At 34.2% G+C, this 25493-nt stretch overlaps 1 protein-coding gene across 3 annotated transcripts in view; it reads left to right on the top strand.

The window, feature by feature from the left end:
* The window catches only part of LOC138711974 (venom carboxylesterase-6-like), a 125609-nt gene extending 103959 nt beyond the window's left edge, over nucleotides 1-21650 (top strand). For 2 of the 3 annotated variants that reach the window (XM_069843294.1, XM_069843296.1), the window contains exons 5-11: nucleotides 2551-2747; nucleotides 9640-9805; nucleotides 10389-10573; nucleotides 11042-11207; nucleotides 12847-12979; nucleotides 15276-15489; nucleotides 16501-16645. In XM_069843294.1, the coding sequence (XP_069699395.1) occupies nucleotides 2551-2747; nucleotides 9640-9805; nucleotides 10389-10573; nucleotides 11042-11207; nucleotides 12847-12979; nucleotides 15276-15486 (1058 nt within the window). In that variant the 3' untranslated portion in view covers nucleotides 15487-15489; nucleotides 16501-16645. Of the gene's footprint in view, nucleotides 1-2550; nucleotides 2748-9639; nucleotides 9806-10388; nucleotides 10574-11041; nucleotides 11208-12846; nucleotides 12980-15275; nucleotides 15490-16500; nucleotides 16646-17040 lie in introns of those variants that run through there. The other variant, XM_069843295.1, reaches the window with a different exon arrangement.
* The last annotated feature ends 3843 nt before the right edge of the window (nucleotides 21651-25493 follow it).

The raw sequence follows: 25493 nt of genomic DNA, 5'->3' as shown, positions 1-25493 counted from the left end.
ACATTCTTTGGGTTTTTTTCTTCAGATATTTATGTTCTACCACCAATATTTTTGGCAGTTTATATTCTTTACACTTTGTATACTATACACTACTACTCATCTTACATTATCTTGCCTACCCTCAGCTAAGGATCCGAATATAGTGATAAAAATAAAGTGGTCTCCAACGACATTGTGACGGCGTAGAAGGAGGAATTTATTTTTCGATTGGTTATTTAACGATGCTGTATCTGGCGTCGGTAAAATTGATGATAACGAGATTAACCCGAAGATTCGCTCTACACTTGGGGGGACCTTGAAAAAATCTCAATTATAACAAATACGACTTCAAAGAATTTTTCAGTTCAAGAAAAATTCGTAATGCTTGTTCATATCTCCATAAGGCGCAATGTTAAATAATGTCATTTGTGTAAATTCCCGTTCTACGAAAATTTCGTTAGAACGAAAATACGACCGATTGAACGAATGTATTTTGTAGATTTTCCTTTACCTAATTCCTCAAATGGATATCGTAACCCAATTCATTGAACCCTTCGTTCACCCCTGCCCTCCTAACAGCATTTTCTCGCCTAGGCCAGTGTCCTAAAAGTGCCCCTTTTGTCACAAATAGAATCTTACCTATTTAATATAGGTAATGACCTTCTGTGTTTTGCCTATGTGCTGATGAAGACCAATAGATGGCAGTTGTATACTTTTGTATACATCGGACATTTAGTGTTTTGTGAGACAAACTTGTATTGGCTTTGTTCTTCAAACTGTACTATACCCGTTGTCTCAGGAGATTCTGATTGACCGAAAGACCTCAAAGATTCTTAAGTTATTTGAAAAAAATCCTTTTACATGACAAGATTATACATTGTATTAACAAACTATTCTAGGCATAAAAACAGAATTCCTATACACGTGGAAATTTTTTTAAAGTAAGTTTTTTAATCCTTATTATAAAATACACATAATATCCTCATGTTTGTGATAAGATTAACTACTACTACTCCTGCTGCTGCTATACCTGTTTTTTTGAAAGATGGGTCATGACAGTTAAGCGGCCGAGCTTGGAACTACAGTGCTATGTTGCCAATATGTATTACCATGCTGTCTGCTGATGGAAGCTAGCAATTGACGTTAAGATGGCTGACGTTAAAACATTCATTGACAAATTGACGCGAAGGTAAGAAAACAATACAAAAATCAACAGATAATCAAAGACGAAACATACCAATGCTAACAATGTGTGCACAATAAATGTCGCCAAGAGAGCTATTAAGCACTCCCCACGTGGGAACGGTAAGTTTGGTAACTCAACCGTTGTTGCCATAGCAACAGGCTAACCACGCTATGTCACATTCAGTTGTTTTTCCGATCGCAACGCTCCTGTCATGCCCCATCTTAAAAAAAACAGGTTTTTTTTATACTACCTACTACTGGCATCACAGCCCAAAGTTGGGCTTCAATTTTCATCCTCCAACTGTCCCTGTCTTGTGCTAATCTTGTCCAGACACTTGTTCCAAGATAGTTCTGTAAGTTGATCGTTACCGCATTTATCCACATATTTTTCAGTCTTCCAATTGATCTTTTACCATATATTTTCCCTTCTAATTCTTCTTTGGTATTCTGTTTCCTTCCATCCGATAAACATGACCGACCCATTCAATCCTTTTTAATTTATTGAAACTAACAATATCGAGGCTTCTATACAATTTATATAGCTCGTTATTATAGCAGATTTTCTTGCACAGGTCCAAAAATTCTTCTGAGCATTTTACGCTCAAATATAGCGAGTTTAACTTCTATCTCCTTGGATAATGTCCACGTTTCGCAGGAAATAAATATATCAGCTCATCTGCATGACAAACTCCTGAAAACAAGCACCGTGGTTTTAATGATACTTTCGTCTCTCAGAGTGTTACAGTCTTTCATCATTTCAATTCTCTTGTCTTAACTTTGCACTCACTATCCTTAAGTTTGGGAAGTTTGAATTCAAAATTTCAAAATTAGAAAATTTTTAATGACACTTTATTTTAAACACTGATTAAAATTTAATAACAGTGTAAATATTATTGTTAACATTTAAGTTCTATTTGGAGAAACAAGGATTATTATTCTTATAACACGGAAAGGCTTCTGACTTTTGTTCTGTAGTACACAGTTTGAGTACCTATGAAGAATCTTCTACCTACTTGGTAAATAAATTACAAAATTAAGATAAAGGTCATATTTATAAATACGGTAAAGGTTTTAATCCACTTGAAATATGTTTTCAAAGAAATATAATTATTGCAGTTCGAGATTATATAATTAAGGATTATAAAATTATGTATAAAATGAAAAGAAGCTTCAAAGGAATATGAGAAAAAATAAACGAAAAGGCGATTGAACTTCTAACAATTGTATTATATATTTTGAGTTTTGTTTTCTTGTGCAAGCAGTTAGAAAGTTTAACTGACATTGTGATATTTATATTGAATTGCTCGATATATATTCATACATAAATTATGTGTATCAAAGCAGGCTCCACATTTACGAAGACTGAGAGTTTGATGTTGTTGACAGGACTCTTTCACCGAGGCATATCCCAGAGTGGAACAGCTCTATGTACCTGGGCAATAGCTGCCAACGGGACTTCTACGGAACAAGCCAAGAAGCTTGCCACCTTGCTGAATTGTCCTACGAGACATACTGCTGATTTGGTAGACTGTCTCAGGACTAAAGATGCTAAGGACATCATTTCAACAGATAAAAAGTTCATGGTACAGTTCATTAGTCATTCTATATTTCTCAGACTGAAATGTTAAGGACATTGTCAAGTAAAATGAACACTCTAAATCGATTAAATGAAAGAATAATATACGAGATAGATATTAATTAGGAATAGATATGTAGCCTATTTTCCATTTCCTCTCAACGAAAATTATATTATATTCTTAATATCTGTCATCCAGTGGCGGCTCTTCGCTGAAAATGAGAGTGTGCTACAATATGGGAAATTCACTTTTAAAAAGTCGTTAAAATTTGATTGATCTACTCACTAGTGGAGTAGTGTGAAGTTCATGCTGCAGAATGTCAGTCAGTGTTCCCAACACATAAATTGCATCCCTGTCTGTTTAACACCTGGAAATCCGTCAGAATTCGTTAAAATTAAAAAATAAATAACAAATAAGACCCACTCAATATATCTATATACAAATGAAAGCAAATATTAACGCAAATGCCATACCAATCGTGATTAAAATAATAATAATAATAATTCATCCACATCATCTGCCTCTAGTTCTGCAGTTGATGTGCTGGGTTGGTCTACGTCCCCCCAAAAGTTAAACAATCAAACATGACAGCAGCTAAAAAAGTAAAAAGACGATGTAAATCGTAATTTCCGCCAGAAAGTCCGTCACCCGTCAAAGCCATTCCTTTCCCGTCCGTTACGGTGAAATTCCGCTAGTTTTGGCAGAACTGACGGAATTTCCGTCGAGTTGGAAACACTGCTGCCAGTTACTTTGGATTTCAACTCCTTCATGTCGGCAACCAGCAATCAAAATTTTAAATTCGAATAGCATTTCGGTGCATTCAGGCCATCTGTCGGAAGGTTGAAGGCGTGGAATAGGATACAGCATCTTTTAATTAAATTGTATTAAATATAGTACCGTACGTATAAATAAGTTAATAATAAATGTTATAAACAATAAGTTTCACTTCGGAAAACGTATTATTTGTCTTTCTTCTGTTAAAGTGAAATGATATAGGCCTAGTGTTAAAAGTTGTGTAATCAAGATGTAGGCCTATAAATAAGTTTCAGTTTTACACGAAAGTTTAATAATTAGCATAAGAATAAAATACTCGTCCCTACATCCTGTGATCAGGACTTGTAATTTAATTAGATTTAGGCTTGCTGACATATCTCTTGTAGCTAAACTATTCCATAACCACCCTAGCCCAATTTTAAAGATGTAATTTTTAATATTCATTATTGCTTTATTTGTCGTATTATCAATTTGATTTAGTAAATATTGGTTCATCAACTTATTTTGCTCACTTTGGAGTCTTTTAATTAAGTATTTTGTGCTTCTGACTAATATTGTGCTCATGATACTATCCATTCCCATTTCTATTCTAGCAGCATTATTTGAAGAATTTGAACTAATATTTAATACTTTTTTACAATAAGTTGCTCTTATTCTATTTAATTTCATTATAGCTTTATCTTCTAATCCCCATATCTCACATCCATATAATAATCTAGCTTCAACCGTAGTGAAATAAATTCTATTAAGCATATTAACCTTGATGTTGGGCAATTTATACATAGTACAGTCTATAATCTTTACAGTTTCCCTACCAACATTATATATATTATTTATGTGATAAGACCATTCTCCTTTGTAGTTTATATTTATTCCGAGGTATCTTAAGTTCGTCGTCCTTTTTAAGTTAAATTCATTGATAAGTATATTTTCAGACATTGATCGTTTACACCCCTGTTTACATATTAACAGTTTTGTTTTATCTTTGTTTAACTTCAGGTCCCAGTTTAAGCAATAATTTTCCATAGTGTTTAATAATTTCCTCATACCTGTTACCGTTGTTGACAATAGAAGTGTATCGTCAACAAATTGCAATGCAGGTGCTTGCACATTCCCAAGAGTAGGCCAGTGCCCACAGTTATTCTCTATGTCGTCAGCTAAATCATTTACGTAACATATATACAGTAAACCGCTGAGTGCTGATCCTTGATTTATTCCATTAGTCATGGGAATTTCACATTCGCTGTCTGCCCCCGTTACCTCATTTATTATAATGCAAGCATTTTCATACATCGCCTTTATATTTTTAATGAAACTACTACTCAGACTGATCTTCGCCAATTTAAAAAACAGTTTATTTCTATTTATAAAATCAAAAGCCTTTGATATGTCAACAAGGCAGCAATATAATTTCCCTCTCTTGTATTTAGTGTATTTGTTTATTAATTCATTAACTAATATTAAGCTATCTACAGTCGATGTTCCTTTTTTATATCCGAATTGTAAGTTGTTAATAATATTATGTTTAACCAGCCAATTTGCAAGTCTCTGTGCAATCAGGCTTATATATAGTTTACTAAGGCTGGATAATATAGAGATACCTCGATAGTTTCCAGGGTTATTCCTATCGCCTGTTCCTTTATAAATTGTAATTATTTTTGCACAAGCCCAATTTGCTGGATAATAGTTAGAATTTTTTATTTTATTAAATAGTTTTAATATCATTTGTTGATATTTGTTTTTTGTCATCATTTTCTTCCAGAAAATTGTTGGTATTTCATCGCTACCCGCCCCTTTGTTCTTTGCTTTTTTTATTACTACTTGTAGTTCTTTAATTTTAAAATCACAATCTAAGTCATTGTTATATTTATTCATTGGTCCTATAAAGCTTAATTCTCTATTTATATCCCCTTTATTATATATATTATAGAAATATTCCCTCCATTTAATCTTATCAATTTTTTTGTTTGAGCTAGCATTTAATTTAGTGCTTTTTAGATATTTCCAAACTTCATTTATGTTATTGTTATTTATCCAATTATTTAATTTTTTGGATTCATTCATAAGGAAACTTTGTTTTTTGTTAATTATCAAGTCTTTATAATTTTTCCTTTTGTCTATATAGTCCTGTTTGTCCTCTTCTCTTTGTGTCTTTTTCCAACGATTAAAATCAGGACTTGTAAAATAGACACAAACTCACAAATAGTACACGACTGCTTCTCAGAGATGTTGTGACGTCCGCGAAATTGTTTGTAGATTGTATAACCCATCTATACAAATAGTCACACACTCCTTATTGGTCGTAGATTTTATAAAACGCCAATGCGAACGATTTATTTCAACTCGCTGCTTTTCCTTGCAGCTCACACTGTTTATAATGGGAAACCTCCGATTACGTCATACAACAAGCGAATGTAAGCTCTGCGCATGTGCAAGGTTCGCTGCATTTCACTGCTGTTCATTGCGATAAGGAAGTCCGTACACATTACCGACTGGGACTTGCAAACGACGCACAAGCTATAGACAATAGTAGTTCCCGATTCTTCGTGCATTGGAATGCGTAACACGAATGAAAGAAAGAAAACATAAATAAGATTATGCTAGGGACAGAAAATTAACTGTGTGCAGCACTGCAGCACATAAAGAGCGGCCGCCACTGCTGTCATCTGATATCTTCTTCTGCTCCAAACTCTTCTCCCGTTCACCATTCCTTCTAGTGCATTCTTCAGTATGTAGTTTCTTCTCAGCCAGTGACCCAAGCAATTCCTTTTCCTCTTCCTGATCAGTTTCAGCATCACTCTTTCTTCACCCACTCATTCCAACACAGCTTCATTTCTTATTCTGTCTGTCTATTTCACAAGTTCCATTCTTCTCCATATCCACATTTCAAATGCTTCTATTCGCTTCTCTTCACTTCGTCAAAATGTCCGTGTTTCTGCCCCATACAATCCTACACTCCAGACAAAGCACTTCACTAGTCTCTTCCTTAGTTCTTTTTCCAGAGGTCCGCAGAAGATACTCCTTTTTCTATTAAAAGCTTCCTTGCTGTCCTCCTTTTGACTTCCTGGCAGCAGCTCATGTTACTGCTTATAGTACACCCCAAGTATTATTGTATTGTTATATTGAAAAATCACATAAAATTTTGTAATATGTAGATTTTCTCTTAGTCTTTGGAAAGGGTAGATAGAGGTAATTTGTATTACGACTGGTACAAAGTACACACTGACTCCCTTGAGTGAAGTAATGGACTTCTATGACTGAATTTGCAAACCCGAATGTACCACAGAAATAAGCCAGGTAGTCATCAAATTGAAAGACCAAGGAAATGGGATTCACCCTAAGTCTCCTCTACTGGCACCAGTCCATGATCATGATCTAATGCTCTGTATCGTAGAGAAGGTTGTAGCTCTCCACCTGATATCACCGAGCCTCATATGCCTCCCTGTATGATGTGATAAAATTGTAGGAAAAGAAAAAGATTAAGTGAAATAGACAATATAAATTTTTTAACTGAAGGAAATTGAAGACTCTTTGAAATAAACTTATCTTCACCACAAGTATCATTCTTGCCAACACCGGGGATCGAACTTAAGTTCATGGAATGATGAATCTTCACTCTAGCACTGTACTACCGGAAGGGTACCCTATTAAATAAGCATAAAATTACTTAGTCATATGTTAAAAAGTGTTAAAATTTTAAAAAAGGTATATAACTTCGACAGACGGTCCGTTTCGACGTTATGTCACGTCTTCTTCAGTATCTCCTGAACTACTGGTGATCTTGAATTCTGCGATGTGCATTTGTCGATAGTAGGGGTAGGGGTGTGTTGCTCTTATGGTGGGGGCTGGTTGTTTGTGTGTTAAGACGTATCATGACGTCGAATAATGTGTGGGTATTGAACTGTAATTGTGTGTTAAGTATATGTTGTGGGTATGTTATTGTATGTTTATATATTTCGTATTGTTCTAGGATGTTTAACTGTGAACTTTTTGGTGTGATGTGTAAAATTTCCATATCTGTTTCTATATTATTGTAGTCATGATTATTGTTGATAATGTGGTCTGCATAATTTGATGTGATGTAGGGTTTGGTTATAGCTTTAATATGTTCATTATATCTTGTGTGAAAGGATCTTCCTGTCTGTCCTATGTAAAAATGTGGGCAACTATTGCATTTTAGTTTGTAAACTCCAGTTGAATTATATTTATTTGAATGTTTAATGTGATTATTTAGATATTTCTGTGTTGTGTTATTTGTTTTGTATGCTATCTTGTATTTTAGTTTTCTGAATGAAGTTGCAATATCTAAATAATCACATTAAACATTCAACAGAATATTTACTTTCTCAAAGACCATAGGTACCGGTACAACATACAGTCCATAATACTTCATTTCCCATCTTTTTACCTTCTGCAACAGAAGTACGAGTATCTCAACTGGCCTGGTGTGCTTTCCTCTGTTGAGAAGAAAGGGCATTTGAGGTAATTGCTGAAAAGTGGGAACACCTAAAAAAAACTATGTATTATACGACCCAAATAGGCATATTTTATTACCTTAGAGATGCTGTGTAGTTAGAAAACAAAAGAAATTATAAGTCTACACTTACATTGACGGATAAGAATACAAAAGTTTTACATCTTGATTACACAACTTTTAACACTATATCACTTCGGAATATGTAGGCCTATTATACGTCTTTCTCGTGTTAAATTCTATCATACCTGGTTAACATGTTTCGGCTGTTCATAACTGGTTGTTGCTGGTTGCACAATTTCTAGGAAATGGCAAAATAAGTTTTTGAAAGTAGTCAATTGTGGGATTTTGTCTTGTTGTTATAGTCATTTTTATGGCATTTCCTTCAAGAAAAGACATACTACCTTAGTCCAGAATGAATATTACACCAAGACAAATCAACCAGTACCAATAACTCATTTTTTAATTTTTTGGACATACAACTTTTGTGCTCTTAGCCATCGATATTACCTCCTTTAATTATTTTAAATATTTGTCTAGATCCGAACAGGATTGTATTGTGGTCGTTCTTTAAAATATGTGACTAAAAAGTACAATAAGGCACAAAAGAAACTATTGTTCATAGTTTTGTATGATAGATCACTGCATTCGATTTTGAAGTACCATAAACATTGACCAGCAAAGTCTCTTCCACAATATTAACAAGTTCAGTCTTTTTAAATACAGTAGAACTTGGTTATAGCGACCTCGTTTTGTGTGACACCTCGCCTATAACATCAAATATTCTGTGGTCCCAACTAATTCCCCATAAGACATATGCTTTCCTACCTTGCTTAATACAACAAACGCATATGCGTCTAATATAACGTCATTTTCAACCTTAGTTTGGAATAAGATTTTGTAAGAACCAAAGTATTTTAAGAAATCTGATCCTGACAAATTCTTTACAGTCTCCTTCTGTCATAGACCACTGGAATGCAGGCGGATTCCCCACCTCATTGTAACCTGCCCGAATTCATGCGGTATTAGGTCAGTTTTGACAGAAAGTTGTCTCTAAGTGCACGCCTTTTAACGCAGTATGGCCATTAAAAGAAGTGAGTGACCCTTTAGAAGTCATTAGAATTATGAACATGTTCTATGAAGCTAGGGGAGGGAGCAGTGAAATTGCAACTGAAATAATGAACAGAGAACGTAATTTAGCCCTAGAAAGTGTGTATTGGGCAAGTAGAAGACAACAGAGTAGAATGACTGAATACTTCACTTCTAAGTAAAGTAGTTTGGTGAGTACTGAACAAACTGTTTTAATACAGAATACTGTATTTATAATTGTAGGCCTACGTGTATTTTCTTATGTTCATTTTAGGCTTAAAAGTCAATACATAAATCTAAAATAAGTCTAATTAAGTTTGTTATTTTTCATTTTCCACCTCACTAGATTGATAATGTGAATCTCAGTTACTACGACAATCGTTTATAACAACATAATTTTTAAGGTCCCATGGATGTTGTTATAACCAAGTTCTACTGTACTCTAACACACAACAATTCTTATTGTCTTAAAATGTGTCCATGAATACAATTTGTGTTTCAAAATGTAACATAACATACAACCGACAACTTGAAAACAGGATGAGTACTGCATGTTTTCAGGAATGGGACGTTGACCCATTGATTCCATTCAAACCAGTTGTGGAGCCCACAGATATGCTGGACGCATTTCTTCCTGCTGAGCCTCTGCAACTTCTGCAAGAAGGTCCCCAGTCCATTCCCTGGCTTACAGGAATCAATTCTGGAGATGGTGCGCTGAAAGCAGCAGGTAAGTATACTGGTATTTCTGTTTTATCTTGATTTTGTGAACTAACTGTGTAGTTTGTATAGGTACTAGTTATAAATAACATTAATTTCTTTATTAATTACTCACTCACTCTTCATTCATTCATTTACTCGATTGTTTGCTTGCTTGTTTGGTTAAATGTACTGGAAAATGCAGTACCGGAATTATTTTATCTTTTACGATTAATTTGAAATTTTACATTTAAAATTATTTCCTAACATTTCTTTACCTGAAGTTACGTTCTATTTTATAGTTGTTACAATTAGATGGAAATAGTGGTTTCCAAATCTAAAATAATCTAGAAAATCATATTATAGGAATAAATTTTGTGCATATAAATTCTTCTTTCAATGCGAGTTTATTCTTCTTTTTCTTCTTCTCGATATGTACTAGGTTCTAGTTAATTGCCACAGTCGCATTTAGGCAATGCAGAATTTAAAGATATAATAACTCAACAGAGTTTAGAATGCTGCAACTTATTAGTAGAACCAGTATCATAGTCTATCCCACTCTCCTAATGAAAGCAGTGTAACTAAGTGAGGTATTACTTATTTTTGTGATACAGCGATCTACGAGAAAGAAGAATTAGTGATTGAATTGAACTCACAATTTGAGCGTTTGGCTCCCATCACCTTGCTATACCGCGACCTCAGTTCTCCGGATATGGCTGTCGAGATCAGCCAACGCATTAGGTCATTCTACTTTGATGACTTGCCAATTGGGAATGACACCTTGCTCAAAGTCGTGGATGTAAGTGACCTACAAGGTAGTTAGTTAGAAATTAAATGTAAGTTACTTAAGCTAATGAAATTCACATTTCTGGGTATTTATACGAAATTGTAATCTCAGAGATAAGTCACAATACTGATAATGAATAGGCAACGGCTAAGAATTATTTACAGGATGCTGATTACGTCATTTCACTTTATCAATGGAATTATTTCATTTTTTACATTTAATTTTAAAGAATTCTTCATAAGCAAGGAACTTTTATGTATTACTATTGAAGAACTTGTCAGAAAATTGCTACTCAAGTTACAATTGAAAGATATACTGCAGTATGTTCATTATTAAGAAGTTTGTTTGAACATTATAGTTTTCAAATGTTGTTTTTAATTTCTTCTCATCATTTTATAAGGTAGAAATCAAGCGTTTCTTTGAAAGCATGGAATGTTTATGGCACCCTTTATTTGATTATTTATGACAAAATTTTTTCAGATGTACACTGACAGCTTCTTCCTGTGGGCAGCCGATGAAGCAGTGCGAATCCAGCTGTCTAGAAACTTGTTAGCTGGAGGTGGAGCCCCAATATACTATTATTACTTTGCATACAGAGGGCCACATAGCTTCAGTGAGCTCTTTGGAGATCCCACCAGAGATTTTGGTAATTTAATTTAGTTGTTATTTATGTATTTATTTATGAAAATTGCTTTAAATTATTGATATCTCTCAGACTTCTGTAATTTGAGTTTTTATAGATGTTTGTGCTTGCAAATGTACTGGTATGGATTAAATTATCTAGATTCCATTCAGAGATTTGATAATATAAAGTGCATATAACAGCACTGTATTGGGATGCTCGAAGAAAATGGTTTAAATACCACCAGCCTGATAACAGTGAAAAAAAAAAAAAGACGATTTATACATGGTATATTTATATTAAATTAGTTTCCACTATTAGTCAACATAAAAGGATAATAACTTTTAAGATAATTTAACATACAGTTGTGTGTGTGCCTGTACCTACACACGCACTCATACATACAGATATATAGTTAATTTCTAGTACAACCTAGAACAATATTACATTTAAATGATTGGTTGATTGGCAAACTTACTCGTGTTAAATTACATAAGCACGTGTGGCTGTTTCGGTGCTTCTTCACACCATCCTCAGAACCTTAAAAGTAGTGTACGCAAGATTTAAGATGGAATATTACATTATCATATAGCCTATATTGCTTCGTCTAGCTTTATTGCAGGAAAACAGATGTATTAAAAGATACTGTCTCATTCCCCTGTGATCTTAAATTATTATTTATATGATTTGGGTAGCTAACTAAACACTTTAAGCTCGGAGTATTTAAATATCCAGCATATCCCTGTGCCAGTACTTCTAAATGTCCCTACTACAAAAAAATTTCGTGAGCTAGCAGCATTTGACAAAGGGAAAATGTATTTTTTACCATAAATATTAGATGATATGGAGTGTTAAGAATTCATATCGATATTACAGTTGGTTTTCTCGATAAAAAAATCGCAAGTTTGAGCATGCGAGTGAGACGTGGGTGTAGTAGTACTACGCAGGGTTCTTGTCATTTTAAATGTGAAGCATACTAGTACTAGTATGGGCTTAAAGTGTTCAGCTATTCAAATGACAATAATTTTAATGGCTACATACAGAAACAATTTTGTTGAGTTATAAAGTTAAGACGTGTTATTAATAGGGAGATCGTCACAGATACTTCTTGAAGCATCTGAGTAACTTCAGTGTTTGTTCAATCGTCTTTTCGTTTATTTTTTTCTCATATTCCTTTGAAGCTTCTTTTCATTTTATACATAATTTTATAATCCTTAATTATATATTATATTCTCGAACTGCAATAATTATATTTCTTTGAAAACATATTTCAAGTGGATTAAAACATTTACCGTATTTATAAATATGACCTTTATCTTAATTTTGTAATTTATTTACCAAGTAGGTAGAAGATTCTTCATAAGTACTCAAACTATGTACTACAGAACAAAAGTCAGAAGCCTTTCTGTGTTATAAGAATAATAATCCTTGTTTCTCCAAATAGAACTTAAATTTTAACAATAATATTTACACTGTTATTAAATTTTAATCAGTGTTTAAAATAAAGTGTCATTAAAAATATTCTAATTTTGAAATTTTGAATTCAAACTTTCCAAACTTAAGGGTAGTGAGTGCAAAGTTAAGACAAGAGAATTGAAATGATGAAAGATTGTAACACTCTGAGAGACGAAAGTATCATCAAAACCATGGTGCTTATTTTCAGGAGTTTGTCATGCAGATGAGCTCATATATTTATTTCCTGCTGCAAGAGTTTTCGGCAACTTCACAGCCACACCAGAAGAAGAGAAAATGACGGATTATCTTATTCATACATGGACAAATTTTGCCCGTACAGGGTAAGTGTTCTTCTTCATCCTATTTCGGTTAGGTACTGGTACTTGATATCTTCTAAACAGGATGAGAGTTTCTCCAACTTTACTGTGATCAATCAGGATTACTTTTCCAATTTTTTTTTCAACTACTTGAGCTGTTTTATTAAATTCTAGACTACACAGAAACTGCACCACAAGTGGTTGGTTTGCATACAATCGACATAAATTGCTACTAACAATAATTTTACTTTCCATCTTACCTTAACTTTATCTATCATCACTAGGTTTTCCTGAAATTTACAGACTTAGAAAATTCATCTCTGGCAATTCATTTCCTTCCTCACATCCATTAGTTTTATGCGCGAACTCTCTTTCTTATGTAAAAATGTGCCAATACTCTCGTTATAACTTAAATATAGAACACTACTACTATTATTAATTTATTTATTTTGTTCTTCACTTCACTTTATTTTGGCACGATTGTATACTCTCTACAAACTTAGCACAGCACTCACGCATTCACCATGACCAAGAATTGGGGAGGGGATAGTAATGCATTACAATTGCATTTACAAAGTGGTTACCATATAGTAACATATCGTCAGCTTACTTCTAAAACCTCATAAGTGGCGTACACAGAATTTTGTCAAGGTGCGGGGCCATTATTAAAATTATTTATAATTTACATTATCGATATTTTAAATTTTATGTATTATTATTATTATTATTATTATTATTATTATTATTATTATTATTATTATTATTATTATTATGTTAAGGTGTATTTATTAATATTATACCATGTTCTTAGAACACAGTCGTGAATATTCAATAAAATCTTTGAAATGTACTGGTAGCCTAATTTTTACACAGCCACTCAATGTTTAACCAATTTTAACTTCTGTTATAAATTTGAAAAAGCTGGATAGTTTTGTTCTAAGCACACCAAGTAGTAATGCTCATACAAAGAGGGTGTTTCATCTAATGAACAGTAATTGGACAGATGTTAGAAACATGAGCACGACACATCAAATCAGAGCTGAAAACTGCAATTGATTTCAACTATTACGCGAGACAAAATCTGTCTCAAAATACACTTAATTTAAGCCTAGCTGCGAAAGTGTAGAATAAAGTTGATTTTCAGTACAGTACATGAACCGTTTGCACAAACAAGCTTGGTACTGTTGGCCTAATACACACCTGGGCACGGCGGCCTATAGAGGGCTAGTGTCGACAAGGTGGCTGTTGCCTCACGTTTACATACCTCAGCGTAGGTGGACGATCATCCAACCAGTATTGGGATATCGCGTGGTTAACACGATGATCCCGCCTCCCCCCCTCCGGCCATTATAGCTAGTTTTAGAACCGAGTGTTTGCTACGTACTGTAGCTCCCCAAATTCATCACAATGCTGGGTGAGCACTGACCGAAATTTCTTTCCCCATGAGGACCTGAATCAGCGTGCATTCCGTAATGCGAGTGTAAGCATGATGCCTTAGACCACGACACTACAGTGCAGGACGTTGATCATTCATTCATTCATTTCATTCATTTATTTTATTCCATAAATCTTACATGAGCAATGAAGCTTTAAGATGTGGAACAAGTCAAAATTTTACAATATTACAATTACAATTTTTACAAATTTTTATAGTTTTACAATTTAGTAATTTTCTACAATTTTTACAATTTTGTGCAATTTTTTACATTTTGGCGAGATGTAGTGAGATGAGGTGAGGTCCGAGGATTCGCCAAAATATTACCCGGCATTTGCCTTTTCGTTGGGGGAAACCTCGGAAAAACCCCAACCAGGTAATCAAATCAAAGAGGTTGATGCCAAGGACTCGCCATAGACCATCCGGCTTCAGTCCCACGGCTGTGGAAAACCTCGGAAGAAACCGAAGACCAAAGGTGGAATCCAATCCAAGCCCGAACGCAGCTCCGGATCAGCAGCCCAGTGAGTCTGCCGACTGAGCTACATCGATGGCTCTACTAAAAGTATACAATACATAGCCAATCAGATTATTAAATTTACAAACGCAAACGATCATTCATCAGTTGAGCTATATGTATAATACAAAACAAGTTAATTAAATTTAAGGCATAAACAATTCCACCAGTTGTGATCTAATATCAGTATATTTAGTCCGCATTCCTGTTGCTGCAAACTGAAATGAGATAAGTATTGATAGTATGTTGGCACGAAGTCTGTTTTCATAATTATTATACGTAGTAACAATCGTGCAAGACAAAGAGAGAGAAAAAGTCTTCATCTTAATCCCAAAAAGACAATTTTGCTATCACTAATGTTTATATTTCAGAAATCCAACACCACTGAATTCGAAGTCGGAGCTAGTGGCCACAAAGTGGCTCCCTGTGTCTTCTACAAACGATCTCGAGTATTTGCACATTGGTTCACCTAGTGACATCCACATGGACAATGGTCTTCTACAAGACAGAGTCCAGTTTTGGACCTCCCTACCTCTAAGGCCTACAAGAGCTGCTCGTTCGCTACTTCATGATGAACTTTAATAGGTGAGCATAAGCAGCTGCTTTGTAGCAACATATACTACTAAAAAATGTAGGAGACAAGTAATTCATTGTTTGAGGTACCGGTACCTAGTATTTTCATGAAAACTTACTCATACACGCAAATTGTTAAGAAAAATCAATCAGTATTAGTGGTGTATCCAGATAACATTGTAATACCTATTCTGTTTTGGAAAGAAAATCATCGTAATCATTGGCTTTCGCGCAAATCTTCTATTTCATTTAGCTCTTTGTAGATTGGAACTCTTCTGAAGACAAGCAGATAACCTCATTGAATTTTTTGGTAAGAGAAGACATAGGGCCCCAATGTCCTTCATTATTTTGAATATACTCTGGTCAGTATAAGTAACTGTGAATCAAAGTCTGCATCTCGTGAATTCTAAGCAAATGTGGGGTCATGCAGTTGTTAAATTTTTTACATATTTATAGACAAAGTGCCACTGCATTCACATAAATGGACATGGAGAGGTAAGCAACAATTTTTTTTACAAATTCGCTCATTTAAGGGAAACAAGTCTAAGTACCGGTACTCTACTGTACAAAATAATACAGATTATCACTAACGAGTTTAAATTTAAATTTTAAACTTTTGACTGTCAATACATGTATAATTTTTATGATTGAAACTGGTTATATAACTTCAAAGATTCAAATAGTGTGGTCACCTTTAAAAAAGACTATTAGTTTATAAACTTTACACATGTTTATCACATGTTAAAAATGACTTAGAACCCATCTTACATAATTTTAAATTGATTTTATACGTGTTTTTAATTTAGTTTATAATAAGCACATATGTTTCTTCTTGTATTTCACCTATGCTCAGTTTGTCAATTTATGTCTTTCCACCTGAAGATGATTTTTAAAAAATCGAAAATATTAGTGGAAATGTGAAATAACAGAAAATTGTTTCTGTTTTAATTGATAAGTTGTAGATGGAAAATATAAAATAATTATTACTAAATATAGATTATGTTAAATAATTGTGTGTTACAGGTTCCATTTTGTGCTGTGGAAAGAGCTAGAACAATAAATAGTAATTTTTAAATTATAGTTTTAATTGAAGTAAATATACGGAAAACTTTTACCATAATGTTTATATAATGTAATATATAGTTTTTGTATAAAATTAAACCAAGAATGACTTTGTTTTTATTTTTACACTTGCACAGGTTTTCCTTTTGGATGCAGGTCGTCCTGCATGATATTTCCCAAAAACAGTAAAGCCTATTCCATTTAATTCCATCTTGATATTTAAATACAAATTAACATATTATGGTTTACAGGATCGACATTTGTAAACTGCTGAATACGATACATATTTATTTGTAAAGTATTGTGTGTATTTGAATTTTGTGTATTAAAATTAAAACCAGTATGTGTTGAAATTTGAAGTGTATGCTGTAAATTATTTAGCTATGATATAAAATACAAAACAAGTAAGTAAAGACATCCCCTATATATGCTAGAAAGCGCTTGAGGGCATAGAGGTAGAGCTCCATGCTTCATGTTTTCTTTCTTTTTTTTTTTTTTTAGTTGGCTATTTAACCATGCTGTATCAACTACTACATTATTTAGCATCGGTATTGGTGATAGCAAGATGGTATCTGACGAAATGAGGCCGAGGATTCGCCATAGATTATTTGACATTCGCCTTACGATTGGAGAAAACCTCTGAAAAAAACCCAACCAGATAATCAGCCCAAGCGGAAATCAAACCTACGCCCGAGCGAAACTTCGGATTGGTCCATGTTTTCTTGATCTCGGCACTAGAATGAGGTGATGTGATTGGCACCATGCTTCGCCTGCCTTTTATCCTCGGGAAAGACCCGCTACTCAATTTGATAGAGGCTGAATGAGCTCTGGAAGTTTTGGAAATGAGAAAAATCCCGTCACCTCCCAGGATTGAACCCAGGATCTTCCAGTCCATAGCCAATAAGTAAGCAAACCTAGTTATATAAGAGTATATATTAGTCCTTTATATACAGATATGGAAATAAAATTTCGAGCTCCCTTATTATATAACTTTCTCTTACAACACACTGCACATGTGCAGTAAACAAGAGCCCCTGTATATATGCAAGGGATATTTTGTGTCCCTAGTAGGGCGTTCGACTGTGTTAATCATAGTATATTACTTTCCAAACTTGAGAAGTATGTTATTCATGGTGTATTTTTAAGCAGGGGCATGGCGTCTACGTTGCTGGTGTTGCTGCTGGCAACATACAAAAAATAGAAATTAAGTATATTCTTTATTATATAATTTCTTAATTTGTATTTTCTATCAACAATTTAAATTCACCAGTTTCCCGTAACTCTAGGCCGTAACACAATACATGTCAGAAAATATATGGTTGCCATCTAGTACCGAAGAATTGAACTGATACATACACAACACTTCAGTGTTTCCACAGAACAATGGCTGTGGAAAAGTAAACAACACGCACATTTTGCCTAGGCTATTATTTTAATTTAATATTTAAGGAATATAAAAACAACATAAAGTTTAAATATATTATTGTGTTCAGTGTTAAGGAATTGCTGTTTGTTGTTTTTTTCTTTTAATTTTATTTAAGTTATTGTGTTATTAACAGTGCAAACTTTTACTTGGCTGAAGGGTTACACATTCAAAATATTGTGAATGATTTACAAAATACAATTAATGCCGTCTCGTCAGAGAGCGTTAAATTTCAGCTTCCTATGTATCTGAAAACTTATTCACGAATGCGTAATGACGCGAAAGTGCAAGATCAATCTAAAAAGATGAAACCAAATCCTGCTATATCTAGCATTTCAGAATCTTCTATTTCAAAACTTACACATTATGATACATCCATCTGTAACTCTGAACAATCGGTTTTCCCCTCTTGAAACTACAGTTGATAGTGCTGATACAGGAACTTCACAACTTATTAATCAAGAAACTACACCAAGAGATAAGCCTCAACACTTAAAACAGCCAAGAATGCCACCGATAATGGTGAGTAAATTACCAGATGGAAACTTCTTTGCCCAAAATAATGAATTACAATCATTGCTCTCAAATCCAATGAAAATTAGCTATACACACGAAGGTATAAGATATTACACTGCCAACAGGTCTGACTATGATAAGCTATATATTCAACTCTTCTAGCTGAAAATACACAATTTTATTCTCATGAACCTGGAGAAAACAAATTGCTTCAAGTAGTTATTAAATGACTTCCTACATTCGTCGAAGCAGAAACATTGAAAACAGAACTAGAAAAATTATCATATTTGATTGAACTTGTTCGACAATAATCTGTCCCTATCTTGATAAAAGATGGAAGTACACAAAGACGTCCAAAACCATTGATTGATTGATTGATCTAGGCCTTACCAAACAACGAACATTCAAGGACAACTTTTCAATTGAAAGATATAGATCATCACATAATAAAAATAGAAAAATACAAACCAAAACCACAAGTGATTCAGTGTCACAGATGTCAGGGATTTAACCACACTTCTAAGAGATGTAATTTACAAATAAAATGCGTTAAATGTGGCAATAGTCATTTATTTGCAGACTGTCCATTTAAGGGTCCTTCAACTCTGCCAAAATGTGCTAACTGTAATGGAAACCATACAGCTAGCTATGGACAGTATCCAATACAAGTTGCAAAACGAGCTGTTCTACAGCAAAAGATTAGAAACAAACAAAATACAATAAAGGAGAGTACGCCCCCTGTGGCAGTTGTTTGATTTTCCTACATTACCAAAACCAGATCCCATGTATGTTCATGCATATTAGAACTCATTTAATTCTTCTTCTGGTTCAGAATCATTGACAGAATCACTCAAAGATATTATAACTTTAATTCGATGCCTAAATATTACAAAAATTCTTAATATCTTCCAGCACACTCTACAGTGTCTAAAAACTGCAAGTGACTCAATATAAAAAATTTTGATAATAATAGAAGGCTACAAACTAAGAATCTGAATATGGCCCTTAAATCCTTATCTTTACTCAAAGATCTGATTTTGCTAAACTTTAATGCCAAAGGCATAATTAATCAATTATACGAGTTCAAGCAATTGTTAAATATACTTAGTATTGATGTGGGATGCATCACTGAACTCATTTAAAGTCACATATGAAATTTAGACTATGTAATTATATCATCTATCGCTCTGATTGATTGGAACGAGAAGGTGGTGGTACCGGTACAACAATTGCTATAAGAAATCAATACCACACCGTCTTGTTACTCTGCCTACATTCAATATTCTGGAGGCTACTGGCGTTTATATAAAATGAAGACTACACGGGAAGAACGAGGTAAGTCACTTTTATTAAAATTTTCAGGAGAGCAATTTTAAAGTTTGAAACCCAATAACTCAAAAACTATTAATAATACACTTCTGAAAATTTAAATATATTTTCGTGTATTATAAATTAAATAAACTTGAAAATTTCAAGTCTTGCAATTGCACCATTGTTGAGAAATAAAAATATGAACATTGATTTTTAAATACTTAAGTTAAAGTAAGGAAGCATTGCAAGCAAGGAAGCAATGTAGCCTAATTCTCAGTGAGATGCTTGCTAACGGTCACAAATATTCCTGCAATGTTGCAGGATACAAATGTGTACAAATGTTTCTTCTGGTGTATCGTATTTAATGAACATGTAAAAACTGTGCGCGCACTTAAATGCATAGTGCACGAACAAGTGTGAACATATGCACACTCTCTTAACCCTTGAGAGCTCGCGCACGGTCTTTTCGACCGGGTGTGATAAACGTTTAGCTTCTGCTTCAAGGTCACTTCAGTTCTGCCGCTCACCCCTTCAGTACCTTTCATTCGACTCTTCCAGAATAAGATGTGATTGTTGTCATGCACTTTGCTATTGGTCAATTTGATTTGAAACTGTTGTTATACAGACCTGGTCGTTTCAACCGTGTGCGAGTCATTACGCAACTTCGTATTGTTTTACTTGGTGTATAAGTATAATGTAGTTTTTTCTTATATTTTTGTCAGTGTAATACTTTATTTTCACTACTGATCCCCGTACATTGCCGTGTAGGAATATGGATGAAGAGGGAGAAAGGATAAGGAACCTTATTGATAGTGTAGAAAAGGAAATGGCCCGGGAAGAAGAAACAAAAAGGGAAGCTGGTGTAGTCAGAAGACAATTGTTCCGTGAAGAAGAAATTATCAGACCAATTGATAGCATTGAATCGGACGTTGAAGAAGAAGATATGATTGAAGGAATCGATCATAACACAGACTCTGCTCAATCAGCAGATGAGGAAGTAGACCTTGTTCCAGGTCCAATTTATACAGGGAAAGATGGAGTAACAACATGGGAAATGCACTGTCCACCACGTAACAGACGTGTTGGCGAACGTAATATAGTAAGGTTTATACCTGGTGTAAAACAGGTAGCAAGGAGCACATCGACTCCATTCCAGTGTTGGAAGTTATTTTTTACTGACACTATCATTGATGAAATTGTTAGACATACAAATGAAAAAATTGAAAAAGTGCGTCCAAATTACAGCCGCCCAAGAGATGCACACAATACGAGAACTGAAATGAAGCTTTTATAGGACTTCTTTATATGGCTGGAGTTTTGAGAGCATCTCATCTGAACCTGTTCGACCTTTGGTCTGCTGATGGGACAGGTGTTCCTTATTTCAGAACTTGTATGAACCGGATACAATTCAAGTTCCTGGTGACAGTTTTAAGATTTGATGATTCAAATACTCGACAAGAGCGCAGAAGTGTTGATAAGCTTGCTCCTATTCGATCTCTCTTTGAGCAAATTGTTCAAAAATGCTCCGAGAATTTTACTGTTAGCGAATACGTCACTATCGACGAGATGTTGGAATCTTTTAGGGGAAGGTGCAGTTTCAAACAATTCATAAAAACAAAACCGGCAAGATATGGAATAAAGGTATTCTCTCTGGCATGTGCAAAAACCTTTTATACACTGAATATGGAAGTCTACGCTGGTAAGCAGCCTGAAAGGCCCTACCAAGTTGATAACTCTGCTAAATGTGTTGTGAACAGGATGGTGCAGCCAATCAGTGGATCCAGGAGAAACGTCACCACTGACAACTGGTTCACTTCAGTGCCGCTTGCTGATGAACTTCTAACAACTCACAAGTTAACATTAGTTGGAACGCTGAGAAAAAATAAGAGGGAGGTGCCCCCTTTATTTTTGCAAAGTCGTTCAATGGAAAATAGCAGTGTTTTCGGGTTCACCAAGGACAATACCCTTCTGTCCTACTGTCCGAAAAAGAAGAAGGTGGTGTTGCTGTTATCCACCATGCATCATACCGATGAAATTGATCCAGACTCTGAAGAATTTAGAAAACCTTACATATTGACGTTTTATAATTCAACGAAAGGAGGAGTGGACATGGTGGACGAGTACAAGGCTAGGTATTCAGTTGCAAGAACCAGTAACCGCTGGCCTCTAACTCTGTTCTTTACACTACTGAACATAGCAGGCATCAATAGTTTCATTATACTGAAACACAATATTCGCCAATTTTACATGTTTCGAAGAAAATTCCTACAAACACTCAGCAAGGAGTTGTCTAGAAATTATCTACTTGAAAGACTGCAACTAGAAAATCTGCCGCGTGAACTGAAGAGAAACATCAGAGAAATTACTGGAACTGCCGAAGAAAGAAATCCACCTCCATCTGGAGAAGATGAGAGTCCAGAAAGGTGCCATCTCTGCGATTGGAAGAAAAATCGTAAGTCTAAGACGAGGTGTAATGTATGCCGCCACTTCATCTGCAAAGAACATACACAGTCAACTTGCACTTTTTGTGCTAATCCTGAAGAAAGTGCCGATGGTGATAGTGATGAAGATATGTAATACGTGTGAGGTCATGTGACTAAGTGAGTTCATCTTCTAATATTATTTTCTTCCGTGTTTGTTGAATTCAGGCCTATTTCACACCGATAATGACTATAATGAATAGGACAAGTGGAAATACCGTAATATTTTTGTGTTACTCCTATACCAGGCCATGACGTTGATGAAAATATTTAACATATAATGTGATTTATATATTTTTCACAGTATAAAGAACACTCAAGGTTACTTGGATATTGGCATGTTTATCTTCTTTTTAATACATAATAACAGTGATGTTAATGAATAAAATACAGTTAAATAATGTTTTTGTAACTTTTGTGCTAACAGATATTTGCAAAAAAATATAGTTTCTGCTTCATTTCCACGCACGGTCGAATCGACCGTGCGCGAGCCATGACGTACAGTTTACAGGCGCAAGCTCTCTCGGGTTAAATATTGTTAATACAACGACCTTGTGGGGACATACTGTTAATGCTACCCAATTTAATTCCTGCTGTAGAAGCAACTCTTTGTTCATTGAAGTAGATTATTCCAACTACCTAGTTATAAATGGAGTGGGCAAAAGAAAACAATATTCACTTTCCATGTTGAATCTTTCGTACACTACTTTTAACACTTGAATATATATAATTGATTAAAAGGCGATCTTACTCGTGTTAATTATGTAAGCATGTGCGGCTTACAGCACACAGGTCACAACAACCCACACAACAGGCAGCGAAGTTCGAGATGATGCTGAGATCTAGTAGGCTCTGAGGATGGTGTGAAGAAGCACCGAAACAGCTGTAAGCTGCACATGCTTACAAATTAACACGAGTAAGATCGCCATTTAATCAATTATAAATATTCACTTTATAAAAGAAATTTAAGTTCGACCTATAATATGGGATTCATCTCATGCAAATTACAAAAATCGAAACGCGATGAAAATCAATGTAATGTTTAAAGCAAGGGTTTCAGAATCCTTTGCAGTCATGCATCATGTGAGGCTAAAAATGGAAGGAACATAAGATAAAGAGTAGATATTTTTGCTGCTGGTGTTGCTACCAAAGTAAGGAAAATTATAAATGAACATCTTAAACTTTTTGTGCAAAGAGATATCGACAATTTTTTATATGACGCACTTATTGAAAGTAACAAATATAATAGTACTCTAATGCCATCACTGTCTTCCGGGACCCAGCTCTTTTCTACATCATTTTGATCTTCTCCTGAAAATGATGACTATTCTAATCTGATGGTTTGCACAAACAACAGCACCATGACGAGCGAATAAAGTCAAGAAAATGGCGAGGAAAGGTATGAACCTTGGTACATGAAACAATGACTTGTAATGTTTGTATTTTTGGAGATGAATAAAAAAAATATCCCTTATAATATAATCCCTAGCTTTTTTCACATTTTATTACAATGGCTGAGTTACAAACAAAAACAAACATTTGTTTTACATTGTTATTTAGCACGATCTTTTCAGTTAATATGTTAATTCTTTCCGGTACTTAATTTTTGTTGGTGAGATGAATTTATGTAGGCCTACTCAACAAAAATCAATGTAAAATACATAGGCCTATTATTATTTAGAAGTTTTATGCTCGACCATGCCGAAATGTAGTAATTATACACCTGGTAGCAGTCCTTTAATGCATGTCATTAAAGTACACCTACTTATTAAAGTGCAGGTGTTCAGCCAATAACAACTCAGCTTACAGGTGTTCAACCAATGACAAGTCAGCTTTGTACCGTTATAAAACCGCAAGTATCAATTATTCTCGGATATGCAATCGAAAGAGAATTAGCGAAAAGTCACAGAGGCTGGAAATCCAATACTGTCGCAGAAGGTTATGTTCTGTTACTATAATAATTAGCGTTAATTGTAAATAATATTCAAATAAATTTAATTTGTCATCTCGTTTTTCAATGTCGAATTCAATAATCAAGGTTATATCAAGTTTAACGGGATTACATGAAGGTCAATGACATTATTGTTCCTCAGAAAAAATCAATACTTTCGCGTCTGCGCACATCTCACAATTCACGACCTAGAACAAGGTCACTTCCGATCTTGTAAGATACAAATAAAATGTATACATCTGAATAATTTCAAGTTAGAAATATGGTCGAGCATAAAAAGTCGTATGAAACTCGCCTATGATGGTAATTAAGAAGCTCGTATGAAAATTATGAAACTCGCTTGCGCTCATTTCATAAACATCCATACTCGCTTCTTAATTACTATCATTATAGGCTCGTTGCATAATGTACTATTATGTTACCGGTACAGTTATTTTTTAGAGTTTATACGCCTGTTCAACTATTATTCTGCACAGATGATTTAATCTTATATTTGTTTTAAGCAGTAATAATAATAATAATAATAATAATAATAATAATAATATTATTATTATTATTATTATTATTATTATTATTATTATTATTATTATTATTATTATAAATGGCTTTCAGAGAACCTGGAGGTTCATTGTCGCTCTCACATAAGCCCACCATCAGTTCCTATCCTGAGCAAGATTAATGCAGTCCCTAGCATCATATCCCACTGCCCTCAAATCCATTTTAATATTATCCTCCCATCTACATCTCGGCCTCCCCAAAAGTCTTTTGCCCACAGGTCTCCCAACTAATACTCTATATGCAATAATAATAATAATAATAATAATAATAATAATAATAATAAATTAAACCAATTGAAGCATTCCCTGGAATAACAACTTAATGTACTTGCGTCGTTTTTTTCTATTTCCAGCATATATTGAATTCTTAATAAGATAACTCCCGCTTAACAGAATATGATTTACTGTGAACAAACACAACGCCTTCTAGAAACATTTTAATGTTCTGCACAATGTTATTATACCAGATCTAAAATGTTTGATGCTCTATATCTCAAATTCAAGATTTTGTAGTTAAGTTCAATTCCAGAGAATGCTCAGTTATTATTACAGAGCCTTTCAATGTGGAGAATAAAGAATTACACTCTTCTGGGGAAATACGAACTATCGGTTGTCTAGACACTTTGAACAAATATGTACATCAAAACTATTGAAAGAATGTCCAATAGCAAGGTATCTCTATAAAACTTTCTAGAGTTAAAGCGTTAAAAGTGTTA

The sequence above is a fragment of the Periplaneta americana genome, chromosome 13 (assembly GCF_040183065.1).
Source record: "Periplaneta americana isolate PAMFEO1 chromosome 13, P.americana_PAMFEO1_priV1, whole genome shotgun sequence".
Lineage (NCBI taxonomy): Eukaryota > Metazoa > Arthropoda > Insecta > Blattodea > Blattidae > Periplaneta > Periplaneta americana.
Note: the sequence above shows the minus strand (reverse complement) of the source record. Positions and strands in the feature narration are given on the sequence as shown.